The sequence below is a fragment of the Scardinius erythrophthalmus genome (assembly GCF_964197995.2).
Source record: "Scardinius erythrophthalmus genome assembly, chromosome: 25".
Lineage (NCBI taxonomy): Eukaryota > Metazoa > Chordata > Actinopteri > Cypriniformes > Leuciscidae > Scardinius > Scardinius erythrophthalmus.
In genome coordinates, this window is record NC_138245.1 from 29,534,976 (window position 1) to 29,554,378 (window position 19,403).

General features: G+C 38.3%; 1 protein-coding gene across 2 annotated transcripts in view; it reads left to right on the forward strand.

Moving 5' to 3' along the window:
* pax7a (paired box 7a) overlaps positions 1-18,431 on the forward strand; it is a 59,326-nt gene extending 40,895 nt beyond the window's left edge. For both annotated transcript variants that reach the window (XM_081357504.1, XM_081357505.1), the window contains exons 8-9: positions 14,577-14,826; positions 17,577-18,431. In XM_081357504.1, coding sequence (XP_081213630.1) covers positions 14,577-14,826; positions 17,577-17,692 — 366 coding nt within the window. In that variant the 3' untranslated portion in view covers positions 17,693-18,431. The remainder of the gene's footprint in view (positions 1-14,576; positions 14,827-17,576) is intronic.
* The last annotated feature ends 972 nt before the right edge of the window (positions 18,432-19,403 follow it).

Sequence of the window (19,403 nt, forward strand, 5' to 3'; positions counted from 1 at the left end):
TCCCACACATTATTAAAAACTTGTGCATTAAGCCTTAGACTGGGCACCGTGTCAGCTGGCACGCTCTCCCGACGAACGAATCAAAGCGGATGAGCGCGCGGCATTCATCCGCACCCCGCGCGCGCGCGCTGCGAGAGGGGGAATTGATACTTAATAATTAGAAGCCCAGATACTGTTTATATTTGGCAGTAATGGAAAAGACCTATAAGAGGCTTTCCAAAAAAAAAAAAAAAAACAAGACCTGCTTGGCAGCTGCCAAGAACATCAGACAGCCAAAATCATCGCCACAGGCAAAAAAACAAAAGCTGTAGTTTTGGTGTAAGGCTTACGGCTCTGAAGAAGACATTACGTGTAAGTGTAGTCTTAGGCCTGATGACAATGGAAAGTGATTGTGCCAATGTCAAACCATGATGGCTAATATCTTTTCTTGGACACTGGTTTGAGGGCCCTTGAACCTTTCTTTTGTAATTACAAACATTGTTAATGTTTCATTACTGTAAAGGTTCTTCAGGGTGGTCTGATGGTTTCTTGGTTCTTTGAAGCATCAGTACATTAGAAGTGTCTTTGTGGAAGCTAAACAAGTTCTGAGTAAAACTCTTTTAGGTTCCAAACGAAACTTTTAGCGTTCTTCTCTAAGATTCGGGTCACTTATTCTGTTTCTCAAACTTAGCACTGATTTTTGCAGATCATACATTTTAAGTAATAAACTTTGGCACATATGCTACTATTCAAAAGTTTGGGGTCAGGTTATTTATTTATTTAAAGAAATTAATACTTTGATTCAGCAGGGATGCACTGAATTGATTAAAAGTGACAGTAAAGACATTTATAATGTTACAAAAGTTTTATATTTCAAATAAATGTTTTTCTTTTGAACTTTCTATTCGTCCATGAATCCTGCAAGCAAGGTAGGCCTATCACAGTTTCCACAAAAATATTAAGCAGCACAACATTTTTCATCATTGATAATGATTAGAAATGTTTCTTGAGCAGTAAATAATCATATTAGAGTGATTTCTGAAGGATCATGTGACACTGAAGACCGGTAGCCTAGAAATCTAGACGCACCCTAGCGGCAGCAGAATGTATTTTGCAGCCAGGGTAGTCTAGCAACTCTCCATTGACTTTCGAGCTGCAAAAACCTAAATTGGGTCAGGCCAATCACATCGCGTATAGAGTAGGCGGGGGCGGGCTTAACATAATGACGACAGAGATGCGACGGTTACCTGCTACTCGAAAACAAAGAATGGCGGCTGCTGCTGGCGAACATCTTTCGAATCGGCTTTGTCCGCGACTCTGGAGGACTTGGAGTTAGGTTTTTACTTTGAGAAAAGAGCAAAGAACGTCACTTAAGTCATTCTTAAAAAAGGAAGATGTGTTTGTAGTTTTGCCGGCCAGATATGGCAAAAGTTGAATCTATCAACTAAGCTCCGCTGTTGGGAAAACGCTCTGGTTGGTTGAAGCGCTGTCCTATTGCGTGCAGAGGGATTTGAAAGACAGCCGTTTATCCCGCCCCTCGGATTGAGCCGTGTCTATGGTGAGTTGCCAGACCCAACATCTTGATGTAGGTCTGGCTTGCCAGGCTAGAAGACTGGAGTAATGATGCTGAAGATTCAACTTTGACCACAGGAATAAATTACATTTTACAATATATTCATATGGAAACTGCTCTTTTAAATTGTAAATATGTTTCACACCGTTACGGTTTTACTGTATTTTTGATCAAATAAATGCAGCTTTTGTGGGCATAAGAGATTTAAAAAAAAAAAAAAAAAATTACTGAGCTTAAAATTTTTGCTTGGTGGTTGAAAAAAAATCCATTAGATTTACATTGAAGGAGGCACCTGAATGTCATGGAGACTTGAGGGTTGACTTTTGAGTTTTGACCAGAAAGAAGCCACTCAGAGCATCTTATAAACTGGGAGCCGCTCACAAAACTCTAGCATCGTGACGGTGGGTTTACACAAAACCACTCACATTTACTACAGTATAAATGCAAAAAAGAGTAAGTGTCTAATTGAAGATTCTAGTTCAGAAGAATATAACGGTCAGGTGTTTTCATTCTCATGAGTTCAGGTCACGCCTGTCTGTGTTCTTTAACCTCCATCTTTGGCTTTCTAGCAGTCACCCGTTGAGTCCAATACTGCCATACTCTCTCATCTCAAAGAAAAAGAGTTCTGCTCTTTATTTATTTATTTCGCTGCACTTTTTCCTCCCCGTTTGCTTCCTTCAAGGCTGCTCAAGACAACTCTGTGTTGGTCTCTCTTTTTCCCTCCCTCTCCTTCCCCTGGAGAGGAAGACGCTTTTCCCGCCGTTCAGATGAAAGGCTACGGCGGACAATAAAAATGCTATTTAAATGCAAGGCTGTTTGTATGCGGGTGAGAGATATTTTCCCCTGCCGAAAGTGAGCTGCCGCATCCTGATAAATAGCAAATATAAGGGAATGCGATTTACATTTATCTTGCAGAGGCAGCCAATATAAATTTCAGCAAATCCTAGGAGATAGGGATTTAAAGGAGGGAACGACTGAGACCAATTCATATGCCGTGTGTCCCACGCAACTGGAAATGCCCATAATATGGAGAATGGAGAGAATGGAGAGCATATAGCCACAAACACACACACACACACACACACACACAGAAACAAATGCACCGATCGTATCTTCTATGTCAATTACTTAGAGACCACAACATGCTGAACGACTTATATTTATTGTTTTAGCAGAGGCCAAATCTATTATATTTCATATAGTGTAATTTAAGTTTTTAGATTTGTTACACTCTAACAAATGCTGGGTTGCTTAAACCCATGTTTGGGTCAAATATGGACAAACCAACCCATTGGTTAAAATAAAATTAAAAAAAATGTTTAACCCAACGGTTGGGTTTATACAAATTTGACCCAAACATGGGTTGAAACAACCCAGCATTTTTTAGGGTAGTTGTAGTTTTTTTTTAATATAGTGACCCAACAAAGTATTTGAACACTCTTTCAAAGTCTGAATGTCATTGCATTAGATAAAAAGATCTGAAATGCTAAAACAGCTGGTGTAGTGTTTAATATGAAGACAGTCAGTATTGTGTGACTGTGTTTGTTTGTGGTTCGTGGATTATGTTGATAGCTAATGTGATGAACTACATCTGTGTGAACTTGAGGAGAACTGACTTCATACATCCACTAAAAATCACCAAAACACCAGCTGATTAAAAGACGTTATGAAGAAAAATAATGTTAGTGAAGAGAAGTGATCCTTGATATTCAATGCATTAACATTCAGACATTTCTAAGGGTGGCTCAAGTGTCCAAAAACGTTTGTAGCTACAAGTAAAACACTATTTACGATGCTTAGGCGTATCAAGTTCAGAGGCACGTTCGGTATCTTTTTGGTTGCCGCCGCTTCAATTTATTGTCACTGTTGTAAAAGTGGATTTTAACACCTATTAGCAGGTGAAGGCGTTTTTTGCCAGGTAACCTTTGCCCGGTGAGGTTTTGCAAGGTCACCGTGGGGTTAAACAGACATAGATAAGCCTCGCTCGGTATCCCTTGGCTTTTTGGATGTCGTCTTAGTGAAATGTGCGTCGTGTTAGTTCCACATGCCACTCTGACAGGTGCACCGGTGTGATTAATACTCCAATGAGCAGTGTACCGAACTCACACACGCCATGCCAACCACACACATCTACACCCAAACACCGGCACCCTCTCGGGTTGCCTTCGCACTGACCCTCGCTGAGCCGGGACTCTGGCAGCATCATGGGACAGCTGTCGTCTCTCCATGCTCTCACTCATTCAATGAAAGTTGTTTTTCACCCATTTGATCATCTGCCAGATGAAAGGTGTGCGTGTGATCATGAAAAAGTGATTTGGGAAAATGATTTGAACTGATGATGTGTGTAGCACAAACAGTTACGCACCGAAGTTTAACCATGTACAACCTGACATGTGAAATAACAGTGAAATAAGATTTTTGTTTTTAATGGGACAAAGTATTAGACAAATAATAAAAAAAAGCTTGCACATGTTTTATGTTGCCCATCAGGCTTTTATGACTCATATAGTATGATATAGTGAGAATATTGAGCTCATAGTTGAGGAGGAAAACAGAAAATATGTTTTTGATGCAGATACTGAAAGTTTTATGGTCAAAAAGTAAGATGGCATTTCTATAGATTGTAAATCAGGGAGATCTTAATAACAATATAACAGACTACTTACATAAAATGCATATAAATATGTTGTCACTCTATATATCCCAATAATATGTCTTATAATTATTTTTATGATCAAAGCTGTAGTTTTTATTGTGGGTGGCAAAACATAATATATATATATATATATATATATATATATATATATATATATATTATGTATTGATATTCAAGTAAACCTAAGTTGCTTCAGTCCAGTAGGTGTTCATCTTGAAATATTACTAACAATATGAAAGTTATTCTTTCATTTGACAAAAATCAGTGCAGAATTCACAGCAAAAAGACTCGAGAACCACAAGCTGAAGGGAGAGGGAGGGAATGCTCTTTTACAATTACACTAAAACGCCTTTTACTTGCTAAAAATGTATCAACTATCAGATGACAGAAGGCATGCCGTAGATTGTGTGCAACAGGTTTTAAAGCAAAGTTTTTATCATGTTGATAAATTAGAGGCTTTAGGAATTCAGATATCACATATGATACAGTAGACTTTATAGGGTTAATATTTAGTATTCAGGGCTTGTTCAGATCACTAACTCTAAGTATAAGCAATAATAAAGTGATGCTTGTCTTAGCAAACCCCAAGTTCAGTTGAGTTTGTCTATTTTCCTCTCGTGTTGGCTCAGTTTCTGTAAAATGAGCCTGTAAGCGGTTGGAGTCTCAGCTGGCTATCTCACACGAGCAGTTCTTTCCTCTTAGACTCCAGCTGAGCACTATTTCGCTATTTATTTACATGTAATTATTGCTGTGAGGTGCAGATATTAACACTGTCAAGAACAATTTGACCTGACATTTTTCACTGTGCTGATCCCCTGCTGATTTTAGCAAACAAACCTCCTGCCTCTCTCTCTCTCTCTCTCTCTCTCTCTCTCTCTCTCTCTCTCTCTCTCTCTCTCTCTCTCTCTCTCTCTCTCTCTCTCTCTCTCTCTCTCTCTCTCTCTCTCTCTCTCTCTCTCTCTCTCTCTCTCTCTCTCTCTCTCTCTCTCTCTCTCTCTCTCTCTCTCTCCGAGAGAGCTTTGGTGTGCGTTTCTGTGTGTGTGTGTGTGTGTGTGTGTGTGGTTTGGCTTGTTCCTGGTGGCTGAATCCATCCCATACTCACTCAAGCATATCAGTGGAGAAGAATAGACCATTGTGACTCCACACGTTGCAGTGCATCCAAACAGAAGGCATATTAACCTTCAGTTAGCTGATAGACTGCGGCCATGATCTGTGGGGATATTTCAAATACGGTATAAGGTCAGTATAAAAAAGTATAAGGTCAGTATGAAAAAACACTGACTTAATGCTTTTTTAAATTATAGATGCACTCAAATAGGACTTTTGGGTGATACAATGTGCAAAAATAATAATTTTTATTATTATTATTATTTTATTTTATTTATATCGTAAATATAAACGCATCTTATTCTGGCATTCTATAAGTTATTGAATTTATCTGCTTATCTCTTGCTTATCTCTATGAAAACATGCTTAGAGATAGAACAGAGATGTAGAAATATATAAATTCTGGAATTATTTTTATTTTTGTTTTGGCCAATATTATGCAAGTTTATAGCCTATTTTCAGTTTCTGAATGATCAGTTATTGGTCCGTTTTTTTATTTTTTTTATTTATATGTACAGCGACAGATTATAGATGCACCATTGTAGAAATATATAAATTCTGGGCAATACAATATGCAAAAATTGAATATGATTTTGCCAAATATTACACAAGTTTATTTTATTGATCAGTTTTTGAATTTATCTGACCAGAGATGGATGCACCCATGTAGAAATATAGAAATTTGGTGCAATATTGATAACAGATTATGTCACGATAACCAATAATGATGTAAAAAATAATTTGTCTGTAAATGAACACTAAGGATCCAATCTAGAATTGTACTGGTACATACTAAGAATCAAAATATTATAATGTACAGTAGGAAAAAAAATTCATGCCTATGTTTACATATAAAAAAATAGTGTGCTGACTGAATTGAAATAAGTCCTGTTTTTGTATGCTTCCAATGTTAAAGCGCTAATCCTGGCCGATATGATGTGATCGCCAGTATATCATGCATGCCCACATTAGATGCCTCTCTGAGCAGTGTTTGTCTGCGGCTGTCAGTGTGTTTGCTGACGTGAGGTGTGACTGACCAGAGGAGAGAGGTAGAGAGCATATGCACACTATTTAGTACAGTAAACATCCTCTGAGGACTGACAGCTTGTTTCAGCAGCCGATAATGGCTTTCATCTGTGTCCTGTATGTCAGAGCCCAGATTCTGTCAGTGTCAATCAGAGTGTAATTGAGCAGGATTATCACACGCTCCCTTCTCCTCCAGAGGACCTCCCGCCCTGGTTCAAGCTAGCTCCTACCTAGACAGCATTTGAAGGAATCATGAGTATAAAGACTTCCAAAAGATTCAAAGTCAGCAATCCCAGAATGCACTGTGGAAACAATCATCCAAGGGGGAATCTGTAAAATCATCATCATTCATTCAGTCCCATCCGATCCGACTCTTGGTGATTCTCTGGGCGAATTTTACGAGATGGCTAATTCGTACCAATTCATATGACCTTACTCGTACGAATTCGTAAGATTTTTGCTAAATCGTATACGTATTTTACGAGTTGCCAAATACGTCTCGTACGAATGACCTACCCTTGATCCCGCCCCTAAACACACCCATCACGTGGGTTTAGACAAACCGTACGAGTGAGGTCGTACGAATTCGTACGAATTAGCCACCTTTTAATCACTCGTACGAATTTGTACGAATTGGTCATGAGATAGCGTTGGGCCATCCATGAATTTCTTGGCGATGTGTTTTCCGGGGTAGTTCGCCAGGTCTTTCCCCAACACTCCCTATTACATGGCTTGGGACTCACACTCACGCATTCACACCTATGGATAATTTAGCATCTCTATACTGCATTTTTTTGGGGGGGGAAACCAGAGCACCGGGAGAAAACCTATGCAGACACAGTGAGAACATGCAAACTCCACACAGAAGACTCAGCCGGGACTCGAACCGGACACCTTTCTGTGAGAAGAAAGTGCCACAGTGAGCCTTAGAAAAATGCTAATGTTAAACTCTATTGAAAGTCAATTGTAGAGTTCCAAATCAGTCACTTATTATGTTCCGTTTTGGTTACGCTACTGACACTTTAGGCTGCGCTACGTACAGAGCTACTGTTTATGCAATGCAAAAGCTAGAATGCTTAGTTTATTGTAACAGGAACGTTCTAGTTGTGTCATATCGCATGTCTGTATTCTACTCCTTCATTTTCTCACCTCTCTCTATCTTTCTCATTTCACTTTCACCCCCACTCCCCAATTTCTGTCCCCTCTTTCTCTTCCTCGTATCTCTCTCCTTCCCTTCTCTATTCAGAAGCCTCTTTTCAGTTTTGATTAATGTGCTTTGGCCAATTACGCCTGTGAACAGCGAGCGGCCCCGTCATCTGTTCTGTGTCAGCAGTCAGGCTGGCTCAGGGCTCCCAGGCTGCTTAATTGGCCCTCGCTCCCCTTCCACCGTGACCAAAAGCCTCTAATTGAATTTATGCAACCACTGTTATTTTTAAATAGTCATTTTGTCTCAGATGAGCACCACTATGGGAAGAGCGGTTAAACCATAGTCTAGTTAAAAAGCCAATCCATGTGGATTATATATATATATATATATATTGCTTATATATATTGCTTTTTATATATATTATATATATTGTTTTTCTTTCTAAATGTCCCCCCAAATAATTTATATTACTTTAATTGGCCATGATTAATTGTTTTTAAATATCTATAAAAACAGGGTGGCCAATATAAATATTTTATATTAAAAAGCATTTTAATATTTCATATAAACAAATGTTTTGTTAAAATTATTAATTTGTTTTTTTAAACAATGTTAATTTCTTATAACTCAATAAAAGTTGTATTTATTATTTATGTTACTCAATATCTATTTACAATAATAAAGTATAAAAAAATTACAACTATAAAGTATTAAATATTTAAAAAATTATTTAAATAATTTTTTTATTATTATATTTATTACAAATAAATATTACTCAGTACTTATTTAAACTTAATACAAATTTTGTTTTTAAATATTCTTTTTTTTAGATGTCATTTGATACGGCTCTTGGTGAGTTTCGTAACGGGCGCGAGTAAGAATTAACATTTCTGTTAAATGACCAAGTCGCGAGTTTTGGCTGATGATGAAAATATAAAAAATATTGGACAATGAATTGCTCTAACTGACCAATATGTTGGTCTAAATCAATTGCAGTATTAAACTAAATATTGACATTGGCGTGCCTGAAACATGTTTCATAATTTCACTAAATTGATTGCTGAATTATTTCCCAAGATTCTCTATTTTACATTACTCTGCAGTAATCCTGAATGGGTGTCAGTCGAAGGGGTTGATAAATTGCAGAAAGCGTTATTTGCCATAATCTTGGCCCCAGGACTGTCCTTTGAAACACAGACAAACAATCGACAGCAGGAGTGTGAAAAACCGCTCGCGATTCCCAGTGCAGGCGACTATCAGTCGCACAGATCTGTGAAGGGAAGAGATGATATTCTGTCAGTCTCAGATAACTTACACACACTGAGTGGGCTTATTCCCCTCCGTCTGCCCTCCTGACCTGCACTAAACTTGAAGGTACCACTGGAGGGCATTAGGGTTGGGGGAAGTTAGTGGTGATAGGAACTCTCTAATCCACTCTGGGCTAGATTAAGAGTAGTGTGTGTGTGTGTGTGTGTGTGTGTGTTGGCCGAGAGCCTGGCGAGGGTGCAGAGGCCTGTGCTATCTGCTCTGTTGGCAGGCTGGCCCTAAGGCAAACTCAGTCCTACTGGAGTCTTTGTACTCTTAAAAAAAACCCTGTCTCTCCAAACCCCCTCCTCAAATCCTCTCTATCTGTCTGCCATCCCTGCGTTTCTCTCTTCGGATCTGCTGCTTCATTTATCTTTAGTATATTTAGTATGTTTAATTTTGAAATGTTGTACATCTGTTTTTTAGCTCGGTGATCAGATTTAGTCTGAAGTAGATGCCATATTTAATTGGACTTGTACAACAAGCTCTTGAAAGAGCATAAGGCAACACAACAGAGGTCCGAAAGAGACACTAAAAGTCTTTTTAGTTATTGCTGGATGTTGCGGAAGTGCAAATGGGGTTCTATAGAACTTTAGGGTTCTTGACTCAGTTTTTAAAGAACGATTCATGCCAAAAAGGTTCTAGTAAGGACAAATGAATAGCTATGACGTTAATATAGAGGAAGTAAGAGTCCCGTTTTCCAATACAAATTCGTTTCCAGTGCTATTTCTTTTCTTCTGGTGAACATGTAAAATTGAGTGCATGTGCAGTTGTAGCGCGAGCTTAATGTTTGGCTTTTGGGAAAATTGCCTCTTGAAACATTGTCATCTGCACCAGACAGATTCCTTTTAGCTCCGCAGTTGTCGGGCTGTTTCTCCAGAGCTTGACTAAACACGAAAGGACTCGTCGTACATTTAAGCAGACAAAAAAAAGTATAATTTGACTGTTAAGGAAATTAGAGTGGTATGAAAGAATCCCTTTTAGTGTGTTGCACATGCACTATTTGTTTATCTGAAAGGATGCACATTGTATCAATTTACAATTCTGGGTTTGCGCCGCCTCAGGCTGGAGGGTCTCAGAAGTTGGAGAATTAATTAGTTTTTTATTATTATTTATGGAGTAATCTATTTGGAGAGAGGAAGGCATTGCCTGTGGGCTGTGTCCTTTAAACACTGGAGCCCTGACTTCCATTATCTGCCGCGCACACGACGCACAACAAACCAGAAAAGCGCTGCGGAAGATATAGTCTAATAAAGAAACAAAGGAAAGAAATGTATAGTCTACTTGGGAGGGGTGGGGGATTCAAGTATGTGAAATGAGGGTTTATTTAGTTGGTGAACTACAGGCTGCGTTTGCCGGAGGTGCTTGTTTTGCCATGGAGTCTGATATGTCACACACTCCCATATCAGATTAATAGTCTGAATGATATTGATTTTTGTTTATTTAGCTGCGTTAATGTTCTGGGTTGGGTAGATTTGTAATACAATCTCAGCTGAGCTTAATCTTTCCCCTGCAGCGAAGTTCAGCGGTTACGCCTCTTCTGGTCAAGGTGCGTCAAGGTCACAGTTTCCCAATGTGTATAACAGTTAAAAAGCAGTTGAACACAGAACAACACAGAGGAAATGTTTTGCTCAGTTTAATTAATGATGCATCCAATGTCTCTTAATTTGCCCTTGTGCCATGTATGAGTCCTATAGAGGTCAAGGTTTGGCTGGTTAGCATAATCCCGTCGGTATATCCCAGAACTAGACCTTTCCTCATTGATGTCCATTCAAAAGTAGCCGTCACTAAATACGACCTATAAACCGATAAATATTTCAGTATAGATGTTTTGCCAGAGACCTTTTTGGAGAGCTCTTAATGCAATAAACACATAGCTTAGCTGTGAAGATAATGCCAAAAATATTACTTTTTGCAGTTTTCTCTGTATCATATCATAAACACTCACATATCGCACACAAAAAAGGATGACTGAATAATTAGCCTCCAAATCCTACTGAGCTGCCTACCTAGACAGCATGTTATGTCCTTAAAGTTGAGAAGAGTAGTCCAAAAGTTTATTTGTGCAGCTTTCTAAGATATTGATCAGTTTAAAGTGTTGCTATTAGCTTAGCGATATGCTAATGTTAGGATTCTCCTTTGGAATCAAGTATACAGCCATTTTTTCTTGTATTAGTGTGTGTAGCATGCCTGTTTGTGAAATTGAGGACTGATCCAAAGCAAAATCAGAGTGTGTGGTGGCAAACAGTTTGCTTCATAACATAGTTCACAAATTCACCAGGGAAAACAGATTAGGCTAAATATAGAAACTGAAACCAACCGTGCATTTATTGAGGAAGCATACTTTTTTGTTGATGTGAAATGCACCCCCAATTATATTATGAGCCGTTTAGTATGCTTTCTACAATGTGATGTGAATGCAGCACTATACCAGTATTTTATCTTAAGTAAATGAGGAGTGTAACATTACAAAATGGGAAAAAAAATACCAGCTCTATCTTTCCAGCAAAGGTCCAGAGATTTCCCTTCATTCGCTCTCTAAAGGAGGTCAGTGCGGCTCTGTTGAGGAAGCGCTGCTGGAATTTGGTGCTTTATAATTAGAAGCGCTGATAGAGGAGTCAGTCCTGATTGTCTGCCGCTTTAATTTAATGTGCATATAAAGACGGAAGCAGTGTAATCAAGCTTCAATTAACCGTTGACTAAATCTGTCCCACCCCTGCAGCTGCCGTCACGGCCCCCTCGTGTGGCCACCAACAAGGGCTACTTGTGCTTTCCATTCACTAATCTGCTATAATCAGGAAACGTATGAATCTTCCAGCCATATGGCCACATCTCATGTGTCTCTTATAAAGACACGGCAATGAATCTCCCACTTATGTGGATGCATGTCACATGTGCGTGGAAGGGGTTTCCATACTGATAGAATTAGCTTGAGGAAACCACTAACCAGAGTTATGCGTCCGATGTGCCTCAAGTCTTCCATATTTCCTGCAAGACATTTTGGGAATATTTAATGTGATTAATGTTCCCGGTCCGCTCGCGCGTGCCGCGTCGTCACCGAGCGCAAGCGGTTGTTTTGCAGGTTGATTTTTTTGGTTAGCTGGTGTGAACTGCGTTTAAACTCACACATGTATGGGTTTGTGTGTGTCACGTCTGTGTGTGTTTAACCAGCTCCGTGATGGTCTAATTGGTTTAGCAGCCAAAGGGAGTCAAAGGGCAGCGTAGCGTATCGAGACGCAACGTGAACCTGATGCTGGGAAGGATGCTTTCTGTCGCCTGAGAGGGAAGACCATGTGTGAGGCTTCCTGGAAAACACTTCTCCAGCCCCAAACACTATTTCAACTTTCTCTCTTATGCCTTTTTTTTTTTTTTACATGATCTTTTGACCAGACCCTTTTTGTATGTTGTAGAGCAACATAGCTAGAATATAGTTGACATAATTTGACCGCTTTGCAATGAAATACTAGTTTATGGCACACTGTTTCCTGCATACTGTATGCATCATCATATTATTTTTAATATTTAGCTATTTTTTACATTTAAATTGATTTATTTTTATTTATTTTTGGGCTTTTATTTTGTATGCATCATCATATTTTTAAAATATTTTGCTATTTTTACATTTACATTTATTTTTATTTTTTTTGGCCTAGGTGTATTATTATATATTTATAAAATGGATATTATGTAATAAAAACCTAGATGACTATGGCTTCATGGACGATTGACACAAAATGTGGTTTGTGTTTCATGCCGTCCATTGTGTGAAATTATATACTTTATAACAGTAGTTGTTGTCACTTGATCTTATGCATATGCATGTTTAGTTATGATTGTAGAAATAATTAAACGTGAAAATCATGGTTGTTATCGATTCCGGTTCATTCCCTGACACTAGGAATGGAGGGTCAAGTCAGGTGCATTGCATTGTGGAATACAAAAGTGACAGTATATTCTGATGGTATACACATTTTGAATAATTTAGTAGGTCAAAATAGGTCAAACTTAGTCATTGATTGGGTTTGCAAATGAATAATACACATGTTTGGGTCAAATATGGACAAAACCAACCGTTGGGTTTAAAATTGAATAACAAAATGTAAACCAACTGTTGGGTTTGTATATATTGACCCAAACATGGGTTGAAACAACCCAGCATTTGTAATAGCCATTGTTTCTCAATTCACAAACAGATAAACAAGCAGCTTGAGCTCACATCAGTGTTAGTTTAAGAGCCGGGCCCGTGTGTTCGGGATGGGAGATCACGTACTTGGCTCTGTTCAGACCGCTGCTCATTATTATTCATGAGCGTGGGGGTGTTTCTGGAGCCTGGGGGCGGGATTATCTTCTCCCTCAGTGCTTGTTGTGCTGGAGGCCTCGGTACAGGGGTCTGATGGGTCTGGCCTCGCTCCCCGTCTCTTTCTTTTGCTGGATCACTCTGTCTGGCCGTTTTGAATCACTCTGGGACGCTTCACTCTCTGTCCCTTCCCTCCGTTTGCACTCAGACAATGACCTCATATTCTTGAGCACTACTATATATTCTGCTGTCTAATGGTTGCAGAAAAGCCAACTGTGGTTTATTGGTCATTTTACACAAGGGGGGCGTTTTCATAGTTCCTATAACTACTGGCAGAGGTACCCACTCTTTGACGACTTTTGGGGGGACTAAATTAGCTCGTAGGGTCTAACCCAGCACAACAGGAACTACCAGTGATGTGAGTGTACACTGATTGGCTGAAACACCGGCACCTGCCATTTTCAAATCTCTGGTGCTTTTCAGTCATTTTTGACCAAAAAGTTTTACGGGTTTTTTTTTGTTGGTTTTTTTTTATTACTTCATCGGAATGGTACGAAACTTGGTAAAGGTTTTGCCACTTGCTATGTGAACACACACACACAAAAAAATATTGGAAATGAATGGGAGATGAATTTCATCTAGGGAAAACTTTTGGTACTGCGGCCTAACAAAATCTAACTGAAAGCTAATTTTTTTGAGATGTCAACCTCAAACTTTTTTAGATTTATGGCTTTGATTTTCTTTTTGATTTTATGTTTAAAAAAAAAAAACATATTTCATATAAAATTTTAAAATAGTATTTTTGTGCATTTTTCATAACAATAAACGTAAAATTCTGTAGCTTTTTTAAGTTCACTTTTTTAAACTTTTTTCACTTCAGCAATAAAGTCTGTGCTCTGAAGCATTCAAAATTTTATTATATTCAGTTTAAGTTGGAATTTTTATTTTCAGGTATATCCTCAAAAAGTTAATAAATGGATTATAAATACAGCATACATATAATGTTGTACCATAAAATCCCCTAAAAATACAAAATATTAAATAAAAAACATTATCAAACTAAAATATAGTACATTAATTTCATTGAAATAAAATAGAAAATCTGTCATTTTTGACCGGCACGCGAAGAGCACCAGAGAAGCCATGTAAACACACAGTTTACTCACTCCACTCACTACAAACTAACTCCATGAACATGGAAAACAGCAATAGAAGTCCAGGCACTTCTCAACCTTTACGCTATGGAGTTGTTGATGTTGTTGCCTCAGGGGAACATTTAGTTTTTCTTACTGTGAAGAATTTTAATGATCTATGGAACCTTTTTCCACTAAAGCACCCTATTGTTATATAGAAATGTGTATGCATAAATATTCTTCATAGAACCATGAGAATAATGAACCTTTATTTTTAAGAGTGTTGGGCAGAATTAGATGCAAACCTGCGGATCCGTCTCTAAACACCCGCCTCTGTCTCTGTGTCTCTCTAGGTGATGAGTATTTTGAGTAACCCCAGTGCCGTCCCGTCCCAGTCTCAGCACGATTTCTCCATCTCTCCTCTCCACGGTGGTCTGGAGGCGTCTAACTCGATCTCAGCGAGCTGTAGCCAGCGTTCAGACACCATCAAGAGTGTGGACAGTCTGGCCTCGTCCCAGTCCTACTGTCCCCCCACATACAGCGCCACCAGCTACAGCGTGGACCCCGTCACTGCTGGATACCAGTACAGCCAGTACGGCCAGAGTACGTACTGTCCCGCCATCAAACACTCTGTATATATGACTCAATGTCTAATGTTGTAAATGCCTGTAAGATTTTAAAATGTTTTTGAAAGTCTCTTCTGCTCACAAAGCCTGGGTTTATTTGATCAAAAATACAGTAAAATTTGTAATGTTATGAAATATTATTACAATTTAAAATAACCGTCTTATGGAAGCGTGTTTCCGCCACTGAATAAAAAATTAAAAAGTGACTTTTTATCTCGCAATTCTAGAAATTCTAAAAGTTTTTTTTTATTCCATGGCAGAAACAAGCTTCCATAGTCTTCTATTCTGAATGTATTGTAAAATGTAATTTATTCCTGTGATGAAAGCTGAATTTTCAGCATCATTACTCCAGTCTTCAGTGTCACATGATCCTTCAGAAATCATTCTAATATGATGATTTTCTTCTCAAGAAACATTTCTGATTATTATTAATGTTGAAATCAGTTGTGATGCTTATTTTTTTGTTGGACCCGTGATACATTTGTTTTTCAGGATTCTTGGATGAATAGAAAGTTCAAAAGAACAGCATACAAATATTTAAAATAGGAGTATTTTGTAACATTATACTTGTGTTTACTGTCGCTTTAATGAATAGATGTTTTAAAGTCTGTTAAAGTTTTAAAGTTTGGTACAAGAGCCATGTAGCACATTTGAGATCCAGCTTAATAAAGTCAAGCTACTTGTTTTCCGTAAACTGCCTCTGTATTTATTCTTTATTTTTTGAAAGAAATTTTAGAATTAACATTATAAAATTAAGCCATGTATAATGTTAAGCATCAAATCATCATATTAGAATGATTTCTGAAGGATCATGTGACACTGAAGACTGGAGTAATGATGCTGAAAATTCAGCTTTGATATATTACATTTGACAATACATTCAAATAGAGTTCAAATAAGTTATAAGGTAATTGTAATAATATTTCACAGTATTGCTGTTTTTACTGTATTTTGGAGCACAACACATGCTGATCTTTTCAGTAGGGAAGCCATTGTTGTTTTATCACACTGATGCCCATCTGAGTTCATCTGAGCAGTGCCCGACACTGACCATCTCAGGACACTCTGACCCCTGTGCCCATCACACACATGCTCCTGATAAAGACCCCGGCATCGGCCCCGGGCTCCTCTGTTAGTCACAGCACTCTCCCCTCGACTGGGAAACGGGCCCTTCAAAGCCCACTTTACACCCCTAGGGTCCTAATGTCCTTTTAGTCACCTCACACACACACACACACACACACACACACACACACACACACACACACACACACACACACACACACACACACACACACACACACACACAAGCTTCAGGACAGGAAAGAATTGATTGATTGAATTAACATAATCAGAGGCTGATGTTGTCACAGAAGTCACTGCATGGCTTCTATCCACCACCATTAGATGTGTGTGTTGTGTGTTTCGATAAGTATATGTCCAACATAAACTTGAGCAATTGTGTTCAAACTTTTGAATGGTAGTGTGGAGGTTATCTAAATCTAGCAAAACTCTCTTTAAGGGTGTTAAAAATGGTTAAAAATGCATGAAGTTTTCTCTTAAGGTTAGTCTGTCTGGAGTCATTATAATGAGGGACGAACAACAGAGGTCTATGGGTTGTCTTCAGATAAATGTGTGTGAAGTAGTGTCAGGTCCATCAGAAGGTGCAGAAGGCTTGATTGAAGAGATCTGACGAGCGAATGTCAGGTTAATTATGAGTGAGATTGAGAGGACTGATCTGTTTAATGAGTCAGATGAGAGAGCTGCTGAAAATGAGGCGAGTATGAAGCATGAAATCTCAAACGCTTAGTGTAATAAAGACTGGCACATACACACACACACACAGAGAGAGAGCTGAATGAATGACACCAGGCCTTCTCGGTCTGTTTGGCCCTTGAATGGCTATATGCTCAATTTAGTGTGTGCATTATCTTTCATTACTCCTTACTCTGGTCAGAGGTTTAAAAAAGTGACCGATGACGGTATTAAACGTGTAATGTTGTTCTACACATGTGGTGGATTGTGTCAGTGATGTGACTACAGTGATGTTGATTCACAAACGAGTCGTTCATATGACGAGTCGGTTCTATTTGTACGATTTGGTTGAACCAGTGTTGTTATTAACTAAAACTAAAACTATTAAAAATGGCTTTCAAGAAATAAAGCTGAAATAAAATAAAAATATTAAATGAAAAACTTAAAAAACTTGTACTTTGAAGACTTGCACTCATCAACTGAAAAAAGTTGAAGTAATACAATTACTAAAACTAAAACAAATCAAATAAAAATAAACCTAAATATGGGTTTGTCCATGTTTGACCCAAATTTGTGTTGAAACAACCCAGCATTTTTAGAGTGTAAAGTAAAAAATCTGTGCTTGGTATTAAAACATGTTAAATAACATCATTTGGCACTGTTTGTTTTTCATTTTGTGAGCATAATTAGGTCTTTTACGGTAAAAAACAACCAATATATAACGAAAAATAAAAAGCACTGTGATTTTGTATGTGTTTGTGTGATTTTGTGTCTGTCCATTTTATAAAACAACTGCATGTTTTTAACGATGGACAGTTTTTGAACCGGTTCGTTGAAACAAACCATTTGAAGGAAGCAGAATGAAGGCCTTCCGAATGCTAGTGGTGTTTTATTAATGCATAAATTGGTGTGGGATTGCTTTTATGTGGAACTTCCTGCTCATGCCAGTGTGTGTGTGTGTGTGTCCTACAGCCGCTGTGGACTATCTGGCCAAGAATGTGAGTCTGTCGACTCAGAGAAGGATGAAGCTGGGTGATCATTCGGCAGTGCTGGGACTCCTCCAGGTGGAGACAGGACAGGCTTACTGAGTCAAACACACCTTCACACACCTCCTGAGACCAGCTGGAGCTCTTCACCGCGTCAGCCGGCACAAGCGTGCGAGAGGTTTTTCTCTGATTTCCAAGACGAGACTCTTGCCATTCCATTTGACGTGACCTTCTCGTGATCCTGGGCTCGTCATGGACCTCTAACTCGGACAAGAGGACCAGTTCGACGGACAGCAGGAACGCATTCCCAGCCATTTTCCAAAACGTACTTTCACCTTGCTGTGCATAGTTGTGTATGAATCAGTGTCATTACAACGGATAATCTCGCTTGTTTTCTATCGGTATTGTTATTACGATTGCCCTTACAGTTGTTGTAATTATGATTATCGTAACTATTGGTTTCGTTTCGTTGTTTCAAGATCCACACGTAGCATTTTTTAATCATTTGAACACAACGGGGTTTTTTTTTTACGTGAAATGCTAGCAGTGGGCTAGTGTGTGTGTTGAAAGTGTGACTGCTGGTTTTCCGCTTTCCAGGTTCCCCTCACCCCGAGAGCCGTAACGTTCCAGAGCGGTTTGACCTTCTCCGCCTTCATTTTTCAATTGACATTCCATGCAAACCCGGCCACTCTGTGGGAAGTCTGGCTTTAGGCATTCTGCCGGGAATTAGCGGTGCTTTTAGAGGCCCGTTTTGTCCATAGTGATCATCTGGGAAGGGGGGGAGAAAACAGCATTGTTTGGAAAACAATTGTGAATTTTATTCTTGAATTTTCTAGAGAGAAGCGACACTTTGTCTTCGAACTATAGAAGACAAAAAAAAAATCAAGTCAAGAGATATGGTTTCAAACATGCATTTTATGATTTTGAGTTAAGCAATGCAAACAATTTATTAACTATGTAGAATGCTTAAAATGCACAAGTGGTTTTTAGACCAAGTACACTACCGTTCAAAAGTTTGGGTGGTTTTGAAAGAAGTCTCTTATGCTCACCAAAAATGCATTTATGTGATCCGTAAAAACAATAAATGCTATTGCGGTTTCAAATAACTGTTTTTTTAATATATTTTAGAATGTAATTTATTCCTGTGATCAAAGCTTCCAGTCTTCAGTGTCACATGATCCTTCAGAAATCATTCTAATATGATGATTTGCTGATTTCCTATTATGTCAATGTTGAATGCAGTTTTTGCTGCTTCATATTTTTGTGTAAACCATGATACATTTTGTTTTCAGGATTCTTTGATGAATAGAAAACTAAACTAAGACTATAAATGTCTACTGTCACTTTTAAACAAATTTATTGCATCTTTGTTGAATAAAATTAGTAATGTCTTTCAAAAACAACCCAAAACAGTCTAACTGGCCCCAGAGTTTTGAATGGTAGTGTACAAATTTGACAACATTCCTTAACCGTTTTCCTTTTCTCTTTTTTTTTTTTTTATATTACAAACACACCCAGGGCTCCTGTAATTAAGATCTCTTGCATTCACAAGTTTGTACAAAAAAAAGTTGTGAACGTTCGACATTCGTGTAGCACTCGCAGGTGACATTTTGACACATAAATGGAATTGTACAGTAGATGAAGCAGATCGTTTATTGTTTGTTTATAAAGAATATGTTTTATACTAAAACAGAAAAGGTGTTGTGTGGTAGATGAAGCAGGGGATATCTGTAAGTCTTATATTGTAATTTTGTGTTTATATTTACTGCTTTGGTTTCTTTGCTTTCAATAGTTATTATGTATCATTTTTCTT